The sequence below is a fragment of the Fukomys damarensis genome, unplaced genomic scaffold (assembly GCF_012274545.1).
Source record: "Fukomys damarensis isolate Sample0158 unplaced genomic scaffold, DMR_v1.0_HiC HiC_scaffold_37, whole genome shotgun sequence".
NCBI lineage: Eukaryota > Metazoa > Chordata > Mammalia > Rodentia > Bathyergidae > Fukomys > Fukomys damarensis.
Genome location: NW_022900949.1, coordinates 25333836 through 25357614, shown reverse-complemented (window position 1 = coordinate 25357614; position 23779 = coordinate 25333836). Strand labels below are relative to the sequence as shown.

The 23779-nt window shown below is 39.3% G+C and overlaps 1 protein-coding gene across 5 annotated transcripts in view; it reads right to left on the bottom strand.

Annotated features, from left to right (window-relative positions):
* St8sia6 (ST8 alpha-N-acetyl-neuraminide alpha-2,8-sialyltransferase 6) overlaps positions 1-23779 on the bottom strand; it is an 82642-nt gene that overhangs the window by 4955 nt on the left and 53908 nt on the right. For all 5 annotated transcript variants that reach the window (XM_010607115.3, XM_010607113.3, XM_010607114.3 and 2 more), the window contains 2 exons: positions 6311-6455; positions 1534-1646 (listed from right to left, as the gene is read on the bottom strand). In XM_010607115.3, the coding sequence (XP_010605417.1) occupies positions 1534-1646; positions 6311-6455 (258 nt within the window). The remainder of the gene's footprint in view (positions 1-1533; positions 1647-6310; positions 6456-23779) is intronic.

Sequence of the window (23779 nt, the reverse complement as noted above, 5' to 3'; positions counted from 1 at the left end):
ATATGGATTTACAGCCACAAGATTTGTTTTACTGTCAACATCTTTGCTAATGTTTTTGTACATATTAATATAATATATACTACATTAATTGTATACATTATATACATTAATAGTTACTATTTTTATTTTAAGAATACTTCCTATATTTTAAGTATACTTACTTAATCCACAACTCCTAACCTTTTGAAATAAAAAATAACAGGTAGCTTCCAAACTGTTTTGCAATCAACAGGTATAGGCAAAGAAAGTAGGGGCGTAAAAAATGAAGTGCACTCTAATGACCCCTACAACGTCTATTCCTTGTTTTGCCATTGTTTGTCCAAATTTTAAGAGATCTCTATATTCAGAAAAATACCTGGCATCAGCAGAAACAGAATCCAGGAATATAGGCATTTGCAGGCATTTTCAAGTTACAAATCAAATAACTGTTGGGACTTTTTAAGGGTTGAAGCCAAAACTTATATTTCTTATACTAGCTATAAAGTAAAATTAATGTTTAGGCAGAATGCTCACCACAGATGTTTGGGGAATTTTAAGTCTATACAAAGTCTATTGCATGCAGAAGTATTTGTCTTCAGCATGTCTGTTTTTCACACTGAGAATTTAAACAAAGTGGCTGACCAATTCACTTTAATTGTGAATAATAACACATTCAATGCTTGTGGCACTGTAAGGACTATTGTTGATCTGTCGTTACCTTTAGCATGAAATTTTAAAATGAGATTACATTGAAAGAGAATCTGTAGTACAGTATTTATGAAAAATCTCATTTAAAAAAATTGTAAAAAGGGTAGCATGAAATAAACAGGGACCAAAGGATCTCCGAGGTATGAAATCAATGCTCCTAAAACAGAAAGAAATGGATTTCTACATTTTAAAAAGATGTGTTTCAACTGAAATTCATGCTCAGATGGAGGAATCACCTTTCTATCACATTCTGAAAGTGGAGATGCCTGGCTTATTAGTACGAGGCGCACATCAAAACCATTTTTATTTGTGTTTTTGCAAACTAGCTGATATTAACATAAAAATGTGTTAGAAGACCATAATTTATATGCTGCACAAAATATTTTACATTTCAACTCAGAACACTAAACAATGATATTGCATTGGTGTAGACTGCATTTCCCCTAGTAATACTGGAGAATGAAACTTTTTTGGCATCCTCTCTAAGAGAATCAAGGCTTTGAGGCCAGGTGAGTCTGGGAAATGCTCCTTGCTGGAGTCCTCCTGACGAAGTCATCATGGAACCTTTTCAAGCACCCAAGGCTCTGCTGCGTCCTTTAGTCCCAAGCCCTCTCCCTCTTGATTTTACCCCCATTCCCTAAAGGGAGATGACCAAAGCACATTTTTATCTGCCTGGTAGGAAAACTCCGAGAAACTCGTGAGCCATGTAATATCCCAGGAAAGCCTGACCTGGGTAATTTGTCGACATTAGCGACACCACCCAAGACTCAAAATCCACACACGGTGTCCTGCCATGACCCCTTTAAAATGTCCAATTGATCTTAGGTTTCAAAGAACAACTCTTACCTAAAAACAAAATCAGATTTATCTATTTCAGCTCCGCAGAGAGACTCATTCAGAATTCCTCCATTTCCAACCACGGCACACTGATTATAAGGGTATTCCACAAAAGGCTGGGACTAGGGGAACAAAGCGAAACTGCCATGAAATATCACTGGTCTAATAACCACAGACATCATCAGCTTAATTATAACTTTGCACACATTCTAAGGACAAAGAAGCAGCATTTAAATAACAAAGAAGCAGCATTTAAAAAGAAAAAAAGTAACACAGGATGCTGGTCAACTTACGACGTAATAAAAAGACCACGTGAATCTGCTGCATTTCTCTTAAAAAGAACAGATATTATATAATACACAATAAAGTGTAATCTTATAAATATATTTCTATACAAAATATACTATATATTATATAATAAATAAAAAGAATGGCAAAATCCAACATAGTACCTTTTTAACAGAGCTTTTTTTTGGCAAAGAAAGAGAGAAAATAATGAAATTAGAAAGTAGCATTAAATCTTCTACTCTAAGCCATAAAATGAATAGGTACTTTAGCAAAAGCTTCCCATGTGTTTTAAGTAGCTGGGCCTTTGGGCTCTGTAAGGACGTTAGATTTATGTTTCCATCTCTGCAAAGACCAGCCGATGTGCATCAGGGAAGCTGACCAACTCCAGAACTCCAGAGGACAATTTTGAATTAACTTCTGAGGCCTGAATATTTTTCATTTCCTTCTTGGACCTACCTAGTATACCCACAAAGGTTTGTCATTTTCCCCAATTCCTCTGCAATCTGAAATACAACTTTTCAACTCGACAGTGCTTTGCTTTTTCCTATCATATTCCCTGAAATAATAATACATCCACGAGCCCCTAGGAAGGGGCCCGCCCATACACCACCGCGATGAGGTCCTGATTCACCGATTTTGTCTTCAACACAAGTGTGTAAATCCTCAGTGATTCTCAGTTTTCCATTTCCCCACCTCTCCCCTTCTATATGTAGCAGAGTGCACAGTGCACAGTGAGTTCTGGATAAGCACTGCTGGTCCGATGGTCTCCCCAGTGCCATCCTAGCAGTGCACTAGAGCTGCTTATAGAGTCTGCAAGATGGCGCCCACTGGGAGACATTCAGGAATTCCACAGGCTGGCAGTTACACCACTGGCAACTTGAAATTGGCCATAGTGTTGGCATTTAAACCACTGAAAATGGCAGAGGCTATGAAATCAGGCACATCCCTCTCCAAATCTAGTTCACCAGCACCACTGGCAGAGTGCGGGGCTGGTACTCTGAGCAGCCCAGAACCCCAGCAGATCTGGAGCCACTGTCTACCACCTGCTCCCAATGCTGCATTTGGGAGATGCCCAACAAGCAGGGAACTCTGGGTCAGAACTTCTCCCAGAAGGCTTATCTTTGAAATGGGACAGGCACATGATGCTTACTGTGGGAAAGGCACTGTTACAAGCGCAAAGGTTACTAGCACTTTTAATGCACCCAAACACCTTCTGAGTATTCTAGGGATGAGAAAATGGAGGCCTAATTGTAAACAATAGAGAGAGGCAGGGCTGGACTGTGAACCGAGGTGGTGGTTTGATTCAGAGGATCTAACTCTTTACCACCACGCAGTCCAGTTTCTTACTGCATTAAAATGTTAACTTGAAACCACTCCATATTTTCTTTAATACCCACAATGCCCGGCTTAGTGCCCAGTTTTTTTTTTTCCAGCTTTAATTGAGTTTATTGGTACATTTTAGGAATACAGTACAGTTACATTTATTGTTGGGATCTTGTACCTTTACGTGACAAGTCTTGATTCTCATTTTTTCCCCTTACCTCTGCCCTCCCTTCACCCCCTCCTCCCCTCCCCATCTACAAACACTTTATTTTCATCTTTTCATTCTCTCACATTTTTTTCTTTTCCCTTTTTACTCTTCCCCTACCCATCCCACCTTCCCTACACCTTTAGCTCCTTTCTTCCCATTTCTAAATGTCAGTAATCTTATTAGGATCTTATGCACTGTTGCAGATTATTCACACCAGGGAAACTATTCGGTATTTACACATGTGTGACTTATTTATTTCACTTAGGAGTATATCTTCAATATGTATCCATTTTCCTATGAATGAATCTATTCTCTCGCTCTTTATGGCTGAGTAATATTCCATTTTATAGAAAAACCACAACTTCTTTATCCAGTTTCCAACGGATGGGCAAATAGGCTGTTTCCAAGATTTAGCTATTACAAACTGTGCCGCTATAAACATGGGTGCACATACTTCTCTGTGATATGATTCTTTTAGTTCTCTTGGAAAGATACCCAGCAGAGGGATGGCTGGGTCAAATGGAACCTCCAGTCCAAGCTCTTTGAGGTATCTCCGTATTTATTTCCACAGTGGTTGCACCAGTCTGCACTCCCACCAACAATGGAGAAGGGTTCCTTTCTCCCCACAACCCCGCCAACATTTGTTATTGTGTGATTTCTATACTACAAAGCCACTGTGATAAAAACAGCATGGTACTGGCAAAGAAATAGGCCTGAGGATTAGTGCCCAGTTTTTAAATGAATGTTTTCCAGAGCCATCGGGCTATTTCATATGGAGGAACTTCCTGCTCAGGATGTCTTCAGGTAGTGTTTACTCAATGGTACGACAATCAATCTGAATTTTATACATAGGGCAGAATGCAAACACACTCTTTACGGTACAACAGAAAAGATCACTGAAGGAAGCATATCTCTAATTAAGCACTCAAAGTCATAAATGTCTTCCTCTGGTTTCTTTGGTCAACTAGGGGGAAACCTCCATACGTTTGGGGATCTCATGTTCAGTAGGAGTTGAAATAAATCACAAACCCCAATGTTTCCTAAAATAACCCTCCTAAGAAAAATGTAAATTGGCACAGCCGAGTTACCTGCTCTTTGCTCGCTCTAGCTGAAAATCAGCTGTGTTGCTTTGCTCTTCCAATAATTTGCCAAGTTGTGGGGGGAAGTTTACTCCTCACTGCACTGAGTGATCTAAAGTATTTATTGAGATCTGCCGTGCGCCTGGCTGGTCCAGGAAGCCGAGTGTGGGAGAGTGGAGTGGACAAGCAGGAAGTGAGGTGAGGAAAATGTCAACTCCACCCTGAGCTCCTGCCCGTGCGGGCTGAACGTTGGTGCCACACAAAAAAGTGACACGAGAAGGTGTCACGGTGTTGGTTGCAGAATTTCTTTTCCCCGTTAAAAAAAAAATCACTATACTTAAGACAACGGAGGCAGGCAGGAACCGCACACAGAACTATCAGTGTTGTGTTGTTATTCCTTTCTGCCAAGCGAGGGGCTGGTTAAATGTGGCTCATGTGTGCTGCTGGGCATCAGAAGCCGGATACATGCACCAGGAAACACAGCCACAGGTGAAAAAGTGGCCCAGCTTTTCTGACAGGGAATGGAAATATGCTTGTGTTATTATCTTTGCAGTAACTGGTAGTTCAATGCGTCGTGAAAACAATTTATGAGGGCCGTTTTGTTGCATAAACTTTACTGGTGGACAATTACCTCTCATGAACTGCATTCACTTCTCTGATCCCTTCAAAAGACTCAATTTTTGTCTTTTAAATATTCTCCTCTATTGACTGCATTCTTTATTATTTTTGCCTCTTTTTTTCTTCCAGGTAATTTGAAGCATTTTTTCCTACTATTTTATTTCTCATTTATTCTCAGTAAATTGTTCTTCCTTTGAATTATAGTACAAGTAAAGCATTGAAACAATTTATGGAAGCAGAAATAAGGTCAAAGAAATAAAAAGCCCAATCAAAGAGAATTAATACTACAAATCTAACTTGCTACAGTTGACAAACTGCATATATATACAATGATCCCATTTTTGACCATATTGATTTGGCCTAGTTGCCTTTTTTTTTTTTTTGTACTGGGGATAAAATCCAGAGCCTCATTCATGCTAGGCAAGTGCTCTACCACAGAGCTACCTCCCCAGGAGCCTGGTTGCTGCTAAGATACTTTAGAATGTACATTATATATAACAGGATAGTCTTCAGCACAAAAAAAGTTCTCCACATTTGGATTAGCCAATAAGTTCCTCCTTACATGTGAAGAAGCAATAGTATATCGTACCATGGCTTTTTAATTTAACAAACATGCAATTAGTGTGTATATCTATATATCTATAGATATATAGATATATAGATATACTGGGGAATGTTCTAGAAGCATGGGATACCTCAGGAACACAGAAGACAGTCCCTTTATCACAGATGTTATATGTTTTGGACACAGATTCTTACACAGTTACTTCCCAAGATAATGTTATATTCAGAAATCCCAGTGATCATGATGCCGATTCCAACAGGGAAATCAGCTCCAAAGAAGAGTCATAGACCGGTACAACCCATCATTTAAGATATAAATGTCCTTCCCTATGGAGCCATACCTCCTTAAAATGGCCTTTTTAGGGACTGGGGGTTTAGCTCAAGTGGTGCTGCCTCCTGCCTCGCAAGCATAAAGTCCCGAGTTCGATCCCTGGTACCAATAAACCAACCAACAAACAAATAAAATTGGCCTCTTCAGGGGATGGAAGTGTAGCTCAGTAGAAAATTTGCATACCATGCATGAGACCCTGGGTTTGATCCCTAGAATAGAATGAAAAAAGTAAATAAATAAAAACTCTTTTTAAAGTGGTCCCCAGTATGTATTTTATGCAACATAACAGAATATGGTAGTTTTTAAATCATTCATTCATATTCCTATAAAATACAATTTCAAATGAGAGAAAAGTTACAATAAATCTTTACTCACCACTGGAAACATATGAAAAATGCTCTCTCTAATTGGGATTTCTTTTTTACTTTCCACCTCATAACTCATGTTAGTTCCAACTGGAGTGTTATTTTGAGAAACCACGAAGTTTTGAACAGCGTCACAACAGGAAGCAAGTTTTGCTCTGCAATGGGTAAGAATAAAGGTGAGCCAAGGAGTAAGATTAAGAAAACAAAAATAGAGACCACAGTGGAGAAGGCAAAAGCGGATTCTGGGAAGGGTAGGGTATAAAAAAAAAAAAAAAGATACATTCCGTACATATACCAACTTCCCACAATAGTTGCAATCATTATGTACTATAAACATGTACTAATGAAAAAATACTGCATTAAAAAAATAGGATTCTGCCATATTGATTCTCAAGAGGAAGACACATCCTCTGCCAGGGTGAGAGTTTTATCTCAATTCTAACTAGCCTTGGATGGTAGGTGGAGGTATCGCGGGGGCAAATGGCAGAGCATGTTAAACAGATTCAGATAGGGCCTGGCCCACAGAGAGAAAATGCTTGCGACTATCAGAGTTGTAAATACAACGCCCCCCAACTTTAGAATGAGAGTGATACAACATTCAGGAGAAAAATGAGAGAACACATTGTAGTAATTGTTCCTTATGCACGGTTTCACTTTGTCCACTTTTAGTTTCCCCACATCAGCTGGCTCTGAGGCCATCACTATTTCTCTTAATGTTCTCAAGAGAAAGAGGCCCTATTGGTTTACTACAGTCTATAGTAAAACAGGTTTTGCTATAGTAACACAACTTTTGTTATAACTGTTCTATTTTATGACCAGTTACTGCTGTTAATTTTTTACTGTGCCTAACTTATAAAGTAAACTAACTATGTAAGTACGGGGGAAAAAAACCCCAGGATATATAAGGTTCAGTATTGTTTGAAATTCCAGGCATCCAAGGAGATTCTGGAATATACTGTTCCCTGGGATTATGAGGGGACCACTGTATAAGTATTTTGTCATTAAAAAAAATACAGAAACTAAGTGAAGAACAGCATTACAGTCACCAAAACAATATCTAATCATTTATTAAAAGACAAATGTAATGAAAAGAATCGTTAATACCACAACTGTTAAGTGAGTTTAAAGTTATACAAAGCCAAGAACAAGGTAAATTAGTCACAAGTTGCATTTCAAAATTATTATCATAGGATGAAACATTATTATTGGAATGCAGATTCAGGACGGTGCTTTCAAAGGTCAAGGTAGTTCTCAGCCTGTGGCAAGTCAATGTCAAACTATTCAGAATTTATATTCTGTTTTTGTATTTCTCCAGGGATTCAGACTCCAAAATATCTCTTGATAATCATTCCATGTTCTAATGACCTCAAAGTAAACTAAAACTATTTCTGCCTAACTTAAATCCCTTTTGTTAGTGTTTTCATAGAATCCCTTCGTAGAAACACATTACATAATTAAAGTAGTCATCAAGAGCTTGATTAACCTTTCTATCTTAGAAGAGTTTGCACAGAATTCCTTCTCTCAGATTTCTTGAAGAGGACCTGTTTTCCATTATTTTAATCATCTTGTGCCTCTTTAAACCTTGACTTATTTCTCCATATTGTTTTTAAAAGTCTGTATGGAAGCTCAGGACAGCAGACAGTGAATATTCAGTGAGAAATGACCAGTTAAAGTGGTTCTTGGTTCTGAAGGGCATAGTTCTGTACATGTTCCTATTGCATTTTGTACTTTTGAAAAATACAGTGCTCTGATTTGTCATATTCACTTTAAATTCAGTCTTCCAGAATCCCAACAATTCTCACAGTCTCAACTGACTATGAAGAGTCAAGGTGATATCATGTGTATCCCAAAGTCAAAGTTTTCAACAATGCTTTTTATCAGTTAACAGAGTTCATAAAAATGGTATATTCTTCTTAACTGAATTCTATTACCAGCTTATTACTTCTTTTCGTATTTTAAAATTTGATTTTTCTAAAAGATAGTTCATGGAGATTAACAAAAGAAAATGAAATTGTGTAGTCAAAAATATGGTGTTAAGTAGTTTTTAATTACAAATTTCATTGATAACAATTCATGTAACACAGTAAAAATGCAGTAATCTTTATGTGTGCATTGTTTTCAATGTCTCTTTTATCCTGCATTTTGAGAAAAGGCAATGTTTAAAATGTCTAAGGATAGTCAGTGCTGAAAAGCGTACTGCATCACAAAAACCCCTAGCCAGATTTTCTTTCGTGCCTTTTTTTTAATAGATATTTTTCCTGAAATCATATTTTTAAAACATATCATTACAAAATTTTCAAAATATCCTAAAGGATATTAAAAAAAATCGGACAATGAAAACTGAAATAACCACTACTAGCTTTGACAATTCGTGTTTTACTAGATAGACCCTGTTGTGCATCTATCAATCCATTATTGTTGTAGATACTGTAATTCAAAGTACCTGGAGGTCTCACTAAATTTCACTTTGGCCACTGGCCCCTCCTTGGCCCCCAAGGCTGGGTTATTTGTAGTTATTTTTCACCACAGATTTGTTTTACCTGTTGTAGAATATAAACAGGCTCATACAGAGTGTGTACTTTTGGATAAGAGTTTTTTTCCCCCGTTCTCTATAAATATTTTACATTGGATCTATGTTGCTGCATATCTATTCCTTTTTTTTTAGCAGAACGGATATGCCAGAGTTGGTTTAGCCATCTGCCTTACACATTTTAAGAAATTATCAAAAGTCAACATTAAACACCTAACCATCCATGATAATCTCCTTGGTTAAGTATCAGCGTAATAATCCACCATGCCATTTTTGAAACCTGCCGTTAGTCACAGACAAACGAGGCTTTTGTATTCCATGGCAGGATGATAAATGCATGTTCTCTGTCACTTCCTAGCTCCTGCCTGTGGCAAAGTAATAAGTAGCCAGTGGTAAAATACAACTGAGCTGCTCATAATGACCAAAATGCTACAAATGGATTTTAAAAATCTCTGTTGTTCCATTTCTGTCACCCTTAAACAGAGCCAGTTCTGATCTTTGGTCTCTCCAAAGTCAAGCTCTTAATAATGAGTGTGGCAATTTTTCCTTCCTGTGAGTAAAAGGAGACATTAAGAAATAACATTCATTGGTGTTAACCACAAAACTCCCATTTCTATGATACTGAACTGTCTGTATTGCAGCATCACCCTGGTAGAGCACCGTGCAATTTCTAGGGCATCTACATAGGCTTACACTTTTTGATTCCCATCACAGGCAGGGAGATAGACAACACAATGACTCCCATTTTAGAGACAAGAAAATTGGATTTGAGAGGCACTAAGTGACTTGATACAGAAATGCAGGTTGTAAACACCCGAAACCTGTGTTTCATGACAGTTAAGTCTCTAGTCTGAGCTAAACTGGATTGAAATAAGAAGAAAGGGCATCAGGTCAGCGTCTTCCTTTGGCTTAAGTTTTGCTTTCCAAAATGGTACCATGACTCACACAGTAAGGATGGCGACCTTGCTGCACGCTTGCCCAGGCAATGGGAAGGTTACCGTACAAATTAAGTACATTAAATACTCCCAACTCTCTCCGCATATAGATAAGACACTGGAGACCTTGTTTTCACATGGAGGATGTGCAGGCTCTTCTATGGGACCATAGTTAGCAGATGATGCAGTCAATGTGCCCTGAAGTCTTGCTGTATCCCTCCTGCAGCCACTTCCCCCACACAATACAGGTTTAAAAGGGAATACGTGTTCTCTACGCAATGCACGGAGGCCCAACATTCACACAAGTTCATGTCCTTTCAAAAGTGCTTAATAACTAATGTTACTCTGTGATTAATATGTTATGAAACTTTGCTTTTTTTATAGAAGACTGTTTTTAAAACATTTTATTAATTTTTTTTTTGTACCAGGGATTGAACTCGGGTCCTTTGTTTATTAATGTTTACTTGTATTTCATTGAAATAGTTTCTTTTTAAGTGCTTAACTTTTAAGGATTAGTTTGGTCCTTGAATCATCCAGTTTAATACATGCAGCCTTTATGTACAAAAATGGAATCTGGAAATGTGCAAACCAAAGAGATGCAAGACGTACATGGTCTTTTGATATCATTTCAATATAACACGGATTGAGGTAGGAGAGGTTACGATAGGAGAATGTGGGAGGGATACTTGGGATGAGGGAAACCTTAGTCAAAGTGGCATTAGCACAGTACCCAGCATGCTGGAGGCCTTGGATACATATTTGCTTGCTGAACGATCCACCTGTGCTTAGGAATTGTTCCTTGGATAACAGGAGGGAAGAGAAGCCACAGAGCACAGAGAAGGAAGCTAGCTAGGAAGTGACTGTCAAGCTACAGCAAGACAGCCTCCTAATTCAAGGTTAGTTGACACTAAGCAAGTGGTTCTAGGGCACAAAGGAGAGGGGGCAGATCTGTGATAGATTTAGTAGGTGGAAAGAACAAAGGTGAAGAATAAATAAAGGCTGCCCAGAGATCAGACACAGAATTTGTTCAATCCCCAAACGCCATGCTGGGCACAGGGGACAAAACGAGGAATAAATGAGGCCCTGACCTTGTCTTCCTCTTTCATCCAGGGCAGCACAACTGAGAAGAGAAGTAATACACAGGAAAAGCTTCAGAGCAAAGCAAGAAAGGCAATTAATGTTTTTAACTATGGGGAAAAGCTCAGCCACAGAGGGGAATCTTCTCCACAAGGGTCACTGACTGAAGGAAAAGGAAATCATCCTAGAAAATAGTTATTCACGGCTACCGAGATGACAATGCCTGGTGCTTATTGAAAGACTTTAGATAAAGCAAACCCTCTGTAGAGTAACTCTAACTGCTGAACACAACTACGACCCTCTGAAGTAGCCAGAGCTGCCTTCACCCTTTGCCCTCTTTGCCTAACAGCAGTTAGGAGTCCTTCTTCAGAGGGAGAAATATTGCAGATAGGCAACTTAATTAGATATCTTGTAGGCAGTTAGACAGGGCCAGTCCAGGAGGAGCCAACATGGAGGACAATCAAGACACATTCACTGAAGGGCCAGAATTGTAAAAGCAAAGAAACTACTATATCCCTGTGCTTGCCCTGGAGATAAAGAGCAGTGACTGATATTCTAAATAGGTATCAATCACCTGGGTAGGGGGCCAAGGTCTTAACCCAGCCTTTCCAGGAAATATCTCTGAACCCCACCCTCATTGCTACTTGCTCCCCATTTGACCCGCATTGAATCAATATTACCTGGGTGACTGTACTTGCAATCTGATTGGTTGGTCATGGTTTTGCACCACCTCATGCCCACCTTGTACTTTTCCATTGGCTCTTATAGCTTCCATTGGGTCTTACAGTTTTGCCTCACCACATGGCTTTGCTGTATAAAACATCTTTGAGAAGTGGGGTGACGGGAAACCCACCTTCCAGTCTCCCTTCTATCTCTCTCTTAGATAGAAGCTATCTTTCTCTCAATAAATTTTTCCTACTCTTAAAAAAAATATTGTATCCACAAGCTTACACATTTTTGAAAAGGGAATAAAAAACTATTTAATGGAGGCAGAATTTTTTTTTTAAATTTCAGTTTTTTAAATACTGTTAACAGTGAAAGAGAGACAAAACAGTTAAAAGACAAAGAGAAAATGAAAACTGGAGAAACCAAGGAGGAAAAAAGAAACCTAGCCATAGCACGAGACACGAAGAGAAATAAAAGAGATGCACACATAAAAGGGACGTAGCAAGCAATCCCTGAGAAAAGGAGAGGAGAAGATGACAGAAGGTAGAAGATCATCGCACACAGACATGAGGGGCATAGAAACATATGAAACACACAGGGAGGAATGCAAACATTCATGTTATTACGGGGAAGCACAGGCTTACACAGAAAGAAGGCCAGAAAGACCAACACAAGCTAGCATCTAGGTAACAACATAAGAAAGAGAAACACGCCAAGCTTGAGGCCCATGTACAGGGTTACATGAACACCAGTAGTGAACAGACATGGCACTCTTTCCAAGCACCCTCCATATTACGTAATCCCTGTAACGGGAAAAACTATAAGGGAAAAACTATTGTCACTGTTGTTATTGCCAGTTTGCAGATGTACAACCTAAGTGAGAGAGCTGAAAGGACTTACACCAGGCCACGCAGCCAGTAAGCGATACAAGTGGGATTTGAGCTCAGCAGTCCCGTTAGTGCCTGTGTGCCCTCACTGTTGTCCTGTGCCCTCTAAATGCTACCTATATATGCACAAATTGGCCACAACAGAGACACAGCAAACACCCACACACAGCCCATCCAGCCTCTGTCCTATATTGTGTGGATGCCTGTGGCCTTCGCGCGAAAGTAGCCTGTGGCCATCTTGAGATATTCTTGAAATTGTGATTGGATTTTTAAAAATTGTATTGATATATTTTAGATACACATAATGATCACACTCATCTTAGGGCATTTGTACCAGTACACAATATATCTTGTTTCTTTTTCCCCCTTTTTGTTTTTCCCCGTTCCCCTTCCATCCCTTTAACCCTTCTTCCCTCTTTATTTACTAAAGCTTTGTTTCCATTTTTTCCCTTCGGTTCTCTTTTTTTATCCTTGTCCCTTCCTTCCTTTCCCCCTCCTCCCTGTCTTGCTCCCCTTTGCGTTTGAACGTTTTCTTCCCATTTCACAATACTGTTCTACATTTTGGTCCTCATTTCCACTTTTGGTTTCTCACACCACAGAAACAATGAGGTCTTTAAACACATGTTTCTGATTTATTTCACTTAAGAGTATGGCCCTAAGGTGCATCCATTTATCTAAACATGTTTCAAGCTTCTCCTTTATGGCACAGTAGCATTCCATTGCATTAAAAAAATACCCCACATTTTCTTTGTCCATTCATCTGTCGGTGGGCATTTGGGCTGTGTACAAGATTTAGCTATTACAAACTGTGCTGCTATAAACATGGATGTGCATATATCACTGTGGTCTGATGCTTTTTAATTCTTTCAAGACGATACCAAAAAGGGAAATAGCTGGGTCAAATGGAACCCCTAGTTTTAGTTTTCTGAGGAACCTCCACACTGATTTCCACAGTGGTTGCACGAGTCTACACTCCTACCAACAGTGGTGAAGGGTTCCTTTTTCCCCCCACAGCCCCACTAGCATTTGTTAGTGATTGGTTTCTTGATAACAGCCTTTCTTTTTGGAGATGGAATCTCAGCATTGTTTTAATTTGCACTTCTTGAACGACCAGAGATGATGAACATTTTTTTTTTTGTACCCGGAATCAAACTTGGGACCATGAGCTTTCAAAACAGGTGGCGGAACCACTGAGCTAAATCCCTGGCCCTGTTGAACATTTTCTTTTAACATAGTCATTTGCCATTTCTACTTCATCTGAGAAGTGTGTATTCATTCCAGCTGCCCATTTTTGGAATGAATCTTTAAATTTGGGGAGGGTCTGATGTTTTTTAGTTCATTATATATTCTAGATATTAGTCCTTTGTCTGAGGAAGACCTGGAAAAAATTTTCCCACTCTGTGGGTTGTCTTTTCACTGTGTTGGTGATTACTTTTGCTGAGCAAAAGCTTTTTGATAAGATGAGATCCCAACTCTTGATTCTTTGTGACATTTCCTGTGTGATCAGGGTTTGTTCATAAAGTCTTTGCCTACATCTGCATCTTCAAGAGTTCTATCTATTATATCTTTCAACAGATTTAGTATTTGTCTTTTAAATATTCAGACCTTTGATGCATTTCAATTTTAGTTTAGTGCATGGTGAGAGATATCGGTATAGTTTTAATCTTCTGCATGTGAAAAGCCAGTTTTTCCAGAATCATTTATTAAAGAGGCTTTCTTCCAGTGAAGGCGTTTGGCTCCTTTTATGATGGATATTTTTAAACCATACTGAATTTTCACATCTATATGCATAACAAAAGAGGAAAACTATGTCCAAATCCCTCCCACACAGGGGCCGGAGAAAACCCAGCCAGACACAGTTTAAGGGCTGAAAGTAGGGAAGGAGAGTGCTAGAAACAAAAGCTAAGGCCAAAACTTCCTACCTGGGCAATGGACTGCTGGGTCTGAATGAACCAGGCCAAGGAGTAGACTAGGGTAGCGGTTAGGGAACTGAGAAAAGTAAACATATTTGAAACATATTTAGGGGTGAATCTGAGAAAGAGGGACATGAAGTGACAGCCCAAGAGAAAACAAGCAGGCACTTGCAACCTTGGGCTGTAAGAGGGAGACAGTAAATCAGGCTGTTGTTGAAGCAAGCCAGCTGCTGTACTCCTTGAGATAAGAACATGGGACATGTGGGCCAAGTGGATGAGACTGGTACAGGCACGGGTAGAAATGGATCTGCGTGACCCTGAACTTCACTATACTCCCATGATGGTTCATTTCCACCATCAAATCTCCACCCAGAGCAGGGAACATGACACGTTTCTAAGAGCGTTTTGAGCACTGTGCAAACTCACACCTGCACAATAACTAAGCTCTGCCTTGTGCAGAGGCCCCTTTTTCTTTTGGGAGAAACTCACGCCTAACTAAAGGCATTCCTTTGAGACACCATAAAAGTGAAGAGCACTTTTCGGTCAGGGCTGCCCCATCTGTAAAGTTGCTGGCTCTCGGTCTGTGGAGCAGCCCACTTCTCTTTCTGTGGGACCTACTATGGGCAGCCAGCTGCACTTCTGTCCCATAATAAAGCTGTCCTGTTCTTCATGCCATATTATTCTCACCTTAAAATGAGTCTGTGTTCGATTTCTATCTAATGTGGCTCTGAACCACAGTAGCTGGTGCTATTTTCTCTACTTTCTTCTGCTAAAGAGTCAGTCAGATCTTCTTTATTAAAGATGTGTCTCCTTCAGTTTTTTTCTTTGCCTCCAGCTAAAATCCTGTACCCATTTTCTTTTAATCTCAAATTACAGCTTTTGCCTACAGATTTCCCATTATCACTGAGGCAAGGACCCACGCTAGTTAGTGATGGAGGTGTTAATATTTGATAGCTGACTAGCAATTAAGGGGAAGATGAGGATGGTGAGGGTCAAGCTCAGATTTCTGATCAGGGCCCTTGGGAGGGGGTGGTGCCTCCAGGAAAAAGCCTAGACAGAGGAGCGCAGGGCAGTCATTTGCTGATAGTGAAGGTGGTGACCTGGTATAGCTTTAATTCACTGTAGGACATGGAGAGAAAAAATGGGATCACATCAAAGCAATGAAATTGGAAGTCAGGTTGTAAGAGTGAGTTGAGAAGTCTTTCAAAACAGGACAGGACAGAGATTTAACCACATGACTGTTTGCAGATGGCTTTGCAATAAGCACAGAGCCACCATGGCACTGATCTCTGTAGAATCCACAGTCCTCCACCTGTATGACTGTCCCTTGACTCCTCAAAACTGTGGTTAAAATCAACTGAGAATTACGTAAGTGTAAAAAAAAAAGTTCTAAAAATACAAAATCAACTGCTAAGATGAATGTCAAGATTTCTGACCAAAAACAAATTCACTGCCATTATTGTTCAATATGTGAAGAGACTGTAAAGAAGTCATTTATACCAAACTTTCATTGACAGAGTTTATACTTCTATTTAGTTAGAATTGGGGGGGGGATTTTGGGATTTTTTTTTTTTTTAGACATTGTCTGGCAATATATGGGAGATCCTGAATCAGCACTCTAATCCTATGAAAGAGGTGCGTAATTCTGATGCTGAATAGTCTTATGTATAATTATACCATCATACTACTCTGTGAGTTATTTATTTAAGGAAATATTCCCAGCAAATTTTGTGTTGATGTCACTTTCTTTTATAAAAGTTTTCATTAGTTTATAAACTTCAAGTTACTAAACCAAGTACTCATTGCATGGTCAAGGGGCTTTCTTCACACTGCAGATGGAAGTCAGGTGAAGGAGCAGGTAGGTAGAACATGCTCATGGTCATTTAATAAGCCTGCTCTGCACACATAAGCAAGCCCTAAATTTACCTCAAGAGCCAGATCTCAGCTCCAGCATTCTTCAGGGCAGCTCACACCACTCAGAATTCATCATCTTTGGGCTTCAGCCCCAAAATCAGCTTCTATTTTTGCTTGGACACTAGGAACTACACACCTATGTTCCTGCTCCTTGCCTCTGGGTTCCTTCCAAACTTTTAATCTCTGCCCTTAGGCTCTGCTTTAGCAGAATTTTAAAATGAATTATTCATTCCCTCCCTGGACTGAGTATCCTTATTTAGTAAGTATTATGAGCTAAACAAATACAGAAATGGCAGGATGCCCCTTATTCTTGACCCTACTTATAATCAGGCTGATTAACTTTCAAGCAGCGCATAGTCATTTCTAATCAGATCTCAGAGGATGGGTTTTGGTCTGCCATCTTGAAAAGGAGGGACAAGCCACAGAATGTCCACATACAACAAGTCCTTTTCTATGAAAATAATGTACTGCAGGATTGTAACTTAGAAAGATGAAGGTTAATGCTTAGTTTTCCATCGTGAAAAGATCAAAGAAAGTTCAAACAGAACAAATTCAATATGAAGTGTTGGCCCTTACCAAGTGCATGGTGTAATCCATATGGAATTAATCACAGAAGCAAAACTGGGGTATAATGTAGACTTCCTACATTTATTATCAATACAGACAGTTTAAATTACTTATAGAAAAAATTAATCGTAAGCTAGCAAAGTGATATTAAACTGGAAATAATAACTATTATGTAGTGATATTAAAAATATAACACATTTTTATTAAGCGTTTTATGTGGCAAATAATTCAAAAATCTTTAGATGCAATTATTATCTTGATTCTACCAAATAATGAGATTGGGTAGGAGAAGTGGCTGAGCCTAATAATAATGACAATGCCACCAATAGCCAGAAAAGGCAAAGCGGTACCTTTAAGATGTTCTAGCGAGAGTTCATTCAGAGAGGAGACAATATTTAATACACAGTCTTTCCCCTTAATCCATGGTTTTGCTCTCTGAAGTTTCAGTTACCTATAGTCAACTACAGTCTGAAAATATTAAATAAAAAATCCAGAAATAAATAATTCATAAATTTTAAACTGCATGACTTCCTAGCAGCATGATGAAATCTCACACTGCTCTATCTGCAGTGTGAATCATCCCTTTGTCCAGCGTATCCACATAGCGTACACTACCCACCTGCTAGTTATTGAGCAGCCATCTGTGTTGTCAGATCAACTGTCATGGAATTACAGTGCTTGTGCTCAAGTAACCCTTGCTTAACAATGGCCCCAAAGTTTTAGTATAGCTCTCACTTTTATTATAGCATGTGGTGATAATCATTCTACTGATTATTATTGTTAATGTCTTACTGAGCCAAATTTTTAAACTGAACTTTATCGTATATGCATGTAAAGCAAAAAACATAGTGCATACAGGGTTGGTACCATGTATGGTTCCAGAAATTCTCCGAGAGTCTTAGAACATATTCCTCAAAGATAACAGGAACTACTGAAAATTTAAAGACTATGGCTAGTTTGTAAAAGTCAATAATACGACACATAGAGTAAACTTAAAGCTGAGGCCTGGCTCCTGACATCAGAAACTAACATACACTCTTGAACCCCCATTTCCTATACTGAGCCTTGATATATTTCCAGAATCATGTAGAGAGGTTTATGGTTGCTCTTGGGAAAGATATTTTTCAATCATTATTTTTCACTCCATAAAATATGTGGATCACAAATCAACTTAGTGTATAAATGAAATACAGACACACACACACACACACACACACACACACACACACAAACACAGTGAAAGTGCATGCTTGGGACCTGTTTCATGAAGGCAGATCAGGACAGTTCAGCAAGCCATGACTTAATCAGGGTGCTCAGGGGAAGCTTCCCTGAGAAGACATGACTGAGTTGGAAGTTGCTCCAGGAAGGTAAGCGAGTCAGAAGGCACAGCACTGTCACACCTCCATGGCTGAAGCAAATACAACAGATCTGATGAGCTAATAAGCAAGCAGAGCTGGGGAGGTGGCACAAGGTGAGGCAGGAGAAAGAAGCAGTTCCCAGGCAACACAGGGTCCTGTAGGATTTTTGTGCCAAGTGCAATGATAAAACACCGAAGGTTTTATCAGAAGTGGAACCATGTTGTACACAAAGCCTGTAGTCCAATTTGCATTTAAAAAACATCTCTCTGGTTATTATGTAGGGGATGGAGGAGAAGAACCAAAGCATGGTGCACTATGCAAAACTAAAAGGATAAGCAGGAGAGGATGGAAGAGGAGGGTGAGTTTAGATGACCTCTTCCAGGGTTTGGTTTGGCAGTGGAGAAGAGAGGACCCTCAGTATATAAGAAGTAAAATAATAATTACAATCCAAATGGCGTGCTGACACTGGGTGGCCTTAGAAATGAAGGGCTCAAAATGAAAGCCTGTTTCAAACCAAAACTTGCATTCTAAAGATCACAATGATCCGAGAGCTCCAGGGATTTGCAGGGATTCCAAAGGCAGTTAAACATCCCATTGGAGACCCAAAAGGTCAGAAGAATTAAGGGCTTCAAGTCACCAGCTCTTTTCAGCAACCTTGTTTGTCCAGGGGAAAACAGAGTTACCTATAAGAGAGCACAACCGCCTGGAACTCTGGGAGAATTAAGCAGCTGTTACCAGCTCTCCAGATCATCGGGTGTATGGGAGGTTGTTGGACAGTCACCCTTCAGTTGACCTCCAGGTCAGTCCATGACATCAGCCATCCAGTGGAGTTTTATTCTTAAATTCCCTGCTCTCACAAAATTAGGAAGGTGGGATGATCTGTACCTTGAGACCGAGACAGTCAGGTATCAGTGACCATCCCTTATTAAATTTAGTTAGAGACAGAATGGAGCACAGAGAATTCATGGCATTTTGACTGTCATTATGCCACAGCAATCACACAAGACACATGCCACCATCTTGCCACTTTTCCTTTTCCCTTGGAATTGCTGAGTGCTCGCTGCCCCTACCATAACCAGCATCTGTCTTTCAGACTGCTCTGTTGGGCTCCCCCATCCAAGTCTTCATCACCAGTGCAAGAGAGGCCTCTTACCAAATCCTTCTGTATGAGACCACTGGATTAATCATTCTTGACGTATGATCATAGAGCGAACAGTGGATAAAATGGTCAAATGTCTTCCGGGATTAAAGCTTCAGGCTTTTTTTCTAGTGTTCTACACATGAAAGATGTATTTCATTTTTCAGTTATGGCACCATCACTTATAAGGCATGACATCAGCTGCCTGAAAATCGTCTGCCCCCTTCCTCCTTTGGGTTAATTTATAAATGTGCTCACACAGGCTTCTCTCCATCCTTGCTCTTCCATTCTTCCTGCCTGAACTTCTTTGCTCATCAAACTCAGCCTTCTTTCTTCCATGAGACTTTTTTTTTTCCTCACTGAGTTTACTGGTACATTTTAGGGATATAGTACAGTTGCATTCGTCATTGGAATCTTGTACCTTTACATGACGGGTCTTGGTTCTCATTTTTTCCCCTTATGCCTGTCCTCCCTTCACTCCCTCCTTCCCTCCCCCTTTACAAACACTTCATTTCCATTTTTTCATTTTCTCATTTTTTTTTCCTTTTCCCTTATTGGGCTATTTCCAAGTTTTAGCTATTACAGATTGTGCCGCTATAAACACAGGTGCACATATGCCACTGTGATATGATTCTTTTAATTCTTTTGGAAAGATACCCAGCAGAGGGGATGGCTGGGTCAAATGGAACCTCTAGTCCCAGCTCTTTGAGGTATCTCCATGTTGATTTCCACAGTGGTTGCACCAGTCTGCACTCTCACCAACAATGGAGAAGGATTCCTTTCTCCCCACAACCCCGCCAACATTTGTTATTGGTTGATTTCTTGATAGCAGCCATTCTTTGTGGAGTGAGGTGGAATCTCAGTGTTGTTTTCATCTGCATCTCTCGAATGACCAGTGATGTGGAACATTTTTTCATACATTTACTTTCTGCTTTTACTTCTTTGTCTGAGAAATATCTGTTCATTTCACATGCCCATTTTTGAACCGGGTCTTTATATTTGGGGGGCTGATTTGTTTGAGTTCTTTATATAGTCTAGATAAGAGCCCTTTATCTGGAGGAGCAGCTGGTAAACTTTTTTTCCCACACTGTAGGTTGTCTTTTAGTTCTGTTGATGGTATCTTTTGCAGTGCAGAATCTTTTAAATAAGATAAGATCCCAGTTGTTGATTTTCTCTGCCAGTTCCCATGCTACTGAGGATATGTTCATAAAGTCTTTTCAACTATGCCAGTGTCTTCAAGAGTTCTGCCTAATTTATCTTCCAGCAAATGTAGTGACTCTTTTTTAATATTTAGATCTTTAATCCACTTGGATTCTAGTTTAGTGCTTGGTGAAAGAAAAGGGTCTAGTTTTAATCTTTGGCAGGTTGAGATCCAGTTTTTCCAATACCATTTATTAAAGAGGCTATATCTTTCCTCCAGTGAGAATGGTTGGCTCCTTTGCCATGAGACTTTTTTAAAATCCTATGTCTCAAGAAGCTGCTTCCCCTTGGAGCATCAGTAGTAATCCATGGGTTTACACTATATGTTTTGTTTTTGGGTGTGTAGTGGTTGTGGAGTACTGGGGAATGAGCTCAGGGCCTTCACTGAGCGCTCCAACCACTTACAAACAATTTTTTTGTACTAGGGATCAAACTTGAGTCCTTTTGAATGCGAGGCAGGCGCCAGAACCACTGAGCTAAATCCCTGTTCCCAAAACAATTTTTTGAGACAGGGTTTTGGTAATTTGCGAAGTTGCTCAGCCTGTAAATGAATTTGCAAATCTCCTACCTCAACTCCCCAGAGTCTGGGATTACAGGTAGGCACCCCACACCCAACTTATACTTTGTCTTTTCCTGGTATCTATCTATCTTTCTATATATGTCACCTATAGGATAAAGGTCTCTGAGAGAAAACTCGGTATCTCATTAACACCAAGAAAAGGGAAGAACCTAAAGTCCACTAATAACAACTGTATGTGTTTTTCTCTGTGTATGTATTATATATTCATTAGGGATACACTGGTTGGTTAATTTACCTTGTTGCACATGCAGACAGCATGACAACTTCTCCCTTGTTCTTAATATGCATCAGAAAAAGGGATTACAACTCTTCTCTGCCATCATTACCTCGTTTATGCAAGGGAGCAAGAGGGGCCTCAGATGCTCAAGACAAGGTCTTACTTTACAGAAGAAGCAGCAGAGGACTAGAGATTTCCTCAGAGTCATAAGGCAAGCACTAGGCAAGCTAAGGCCACATCCCAAATTCCCACAGCTTTGTCTCCGGGCCTCCCTGAATGCGAGTTGTTCAGAGACTGCAGATAAGCTCACATCTTGCTTTCCTCCCACCAGGCTGCCTCTTCCGCCATCCTCTTAACCACTACACTTTTCTTCAGTCTCCCCAAAGAGATTTCATATTGATATTTGCATCATACCAAAAATTCTTTCATTGGGTAATACTGGATAACATAAGCATTGATTTAACACACGTACTGTTTAAGCCCAGACTAAAATATTGGATAGATTTGCCTATCCTGCCAAACACCTAGATGCAGGACCAAAGAACTCGAAAGAGGGGCAGGAATAGAGAAAATGCCTGGCAGATAGACCTGCAGTAATAGGAGTGCCTAAGGTCTGATGTGAAAGGAGAAGAAAGAAGGTGGTAGAAAGGAAGAGCTGGTCAGTATTGAGCAACCTGCCCAGAAGAAATAGAAGAACCAATTCTTTAAGAAAACCATATTCTTCTAAAGTGAACTGAAGACAGAAGTGCTCACACTCGCCAATTTCAAAATTTCTACACTAATCAAAGCTGTGTAGTGCTGTCACTGGGACAGACAGTTCAGTGCAAATGAGATAAAGGTTAAAAATGAACCCTCATATTTATGGTAAGTTGATTTTTCATGAGACAATCCACTGGAAAGAATAGTTTTCCCAACAAATGGCACTAGAATATACATATATTAACTTCAATCCCTACCTTACATCACATACAATATTGCACAATGGATCATAGGCTCAAACATAAAAGCTCAAATTATAAGCTCTTTAAAGAAGATATAGAGATACATTGTGATCTTGGTCAGGGAATGTTTTCCTATAACACCAAAAGCACAAGTGACAAATGAAAAATATTGTATATTGGATTCCATTAAAATTTTAGAATTTTGTGTTTCTAAGTACATGATCCAGAAAGTACAAAAGCAATCCCAACTATTTCTCCAATGGGAATCTAATAAGACACTAGTGTTCAAAATATACAAAGAACCATTACAAATCTACAAAATGACCGAGTCCAATTTTAAAATAAGGAAAGAATTAGAATACCTATTTCTCCAAACACATGAATGTAGAAAATAAGTGCATGAAAAGATATTGAGCACCATTAATCACTAGGTTAATGCAAATCAAAACCATAGTAGATATACTTTATAGCTCCTGGGATAACAATGACTTTTTGTTTTTTGGTACTGGGCATTGAACTTAGGATCTTGTACTTGCAAGGAACCAGTGAGCTAAATCCCCAGCCCTAACAATGATTTTTTAAAAAACAATAACAAATATGGTGAGGGTATAGACAAATTAGAGACTTTATATATTATTGCTCTCAGGAGTATATTATGATACAGTCAGCTAGAAAACAGTTTGGACGGTCCTCAAAATGTGAAACACAGAATTCCATATGACCCAGTAATTCTACTCCTAGGTGTAGAACAGAAATGAAAACCTACTTACAAATGCAAATGTTCATAAAAAGCATTACTCATGATAACCAAAAATAGAAACAAACAAAATGTTCATCAAAATAATGAATGGTAAACAAAACAAGGCATATTGATACAAGAAGATATTTTCTGACCATATGAAGGAATGAAGTACTGACACATTACAACAGAGAATTTTGTATACATTGCGATAAGTGAGATAAATCACTAAATAAGAGCCTCAGACTGTGTAATTCCATATATATGTAATCTTTAGAATACACAAATTTATAGATAGAAAGTAGGTTACTAGTTGCCAAAGGCTGGGGGGGGGAGTGTGGAAGTTACTGCTGTTGGGAATAGATCTCTTTTCAGAGAAATAAAAATATTTTGGAATTACTCAGTGATGATTACTGCACAACACTGTGAATGTGTTTTAAAAAAACACTGAATTCTACACTTTACAAAAATGCGCCATCTGCCAAGCATCTGAGGCTAGCATGTACTAGGCCCCTCAATTAGTGTTAATCTGTCTCCTTTCTCTTGAGAGCCAACCTGTTAGTCACTCACTCTCACAGACGTGAGTATATCATAGGTCAGTGGAGGTCTACCACAGAGGAACTGGAATTCTGGGGAAGAGATAGGAAGAAAATATTCGAGCTCACGCAAATTCAACATAGCCTGGTGTCCCCGCACTGCACTTGGACGCAAGAGAGAAGAAAAGGAGAGGATGGGACAATTCACAGAAGATTTTGGACAAAAGGAAGGGAGAAAAACCCAGTAAGCTGATGCCAAGTGGATATTCAATACATTTGGA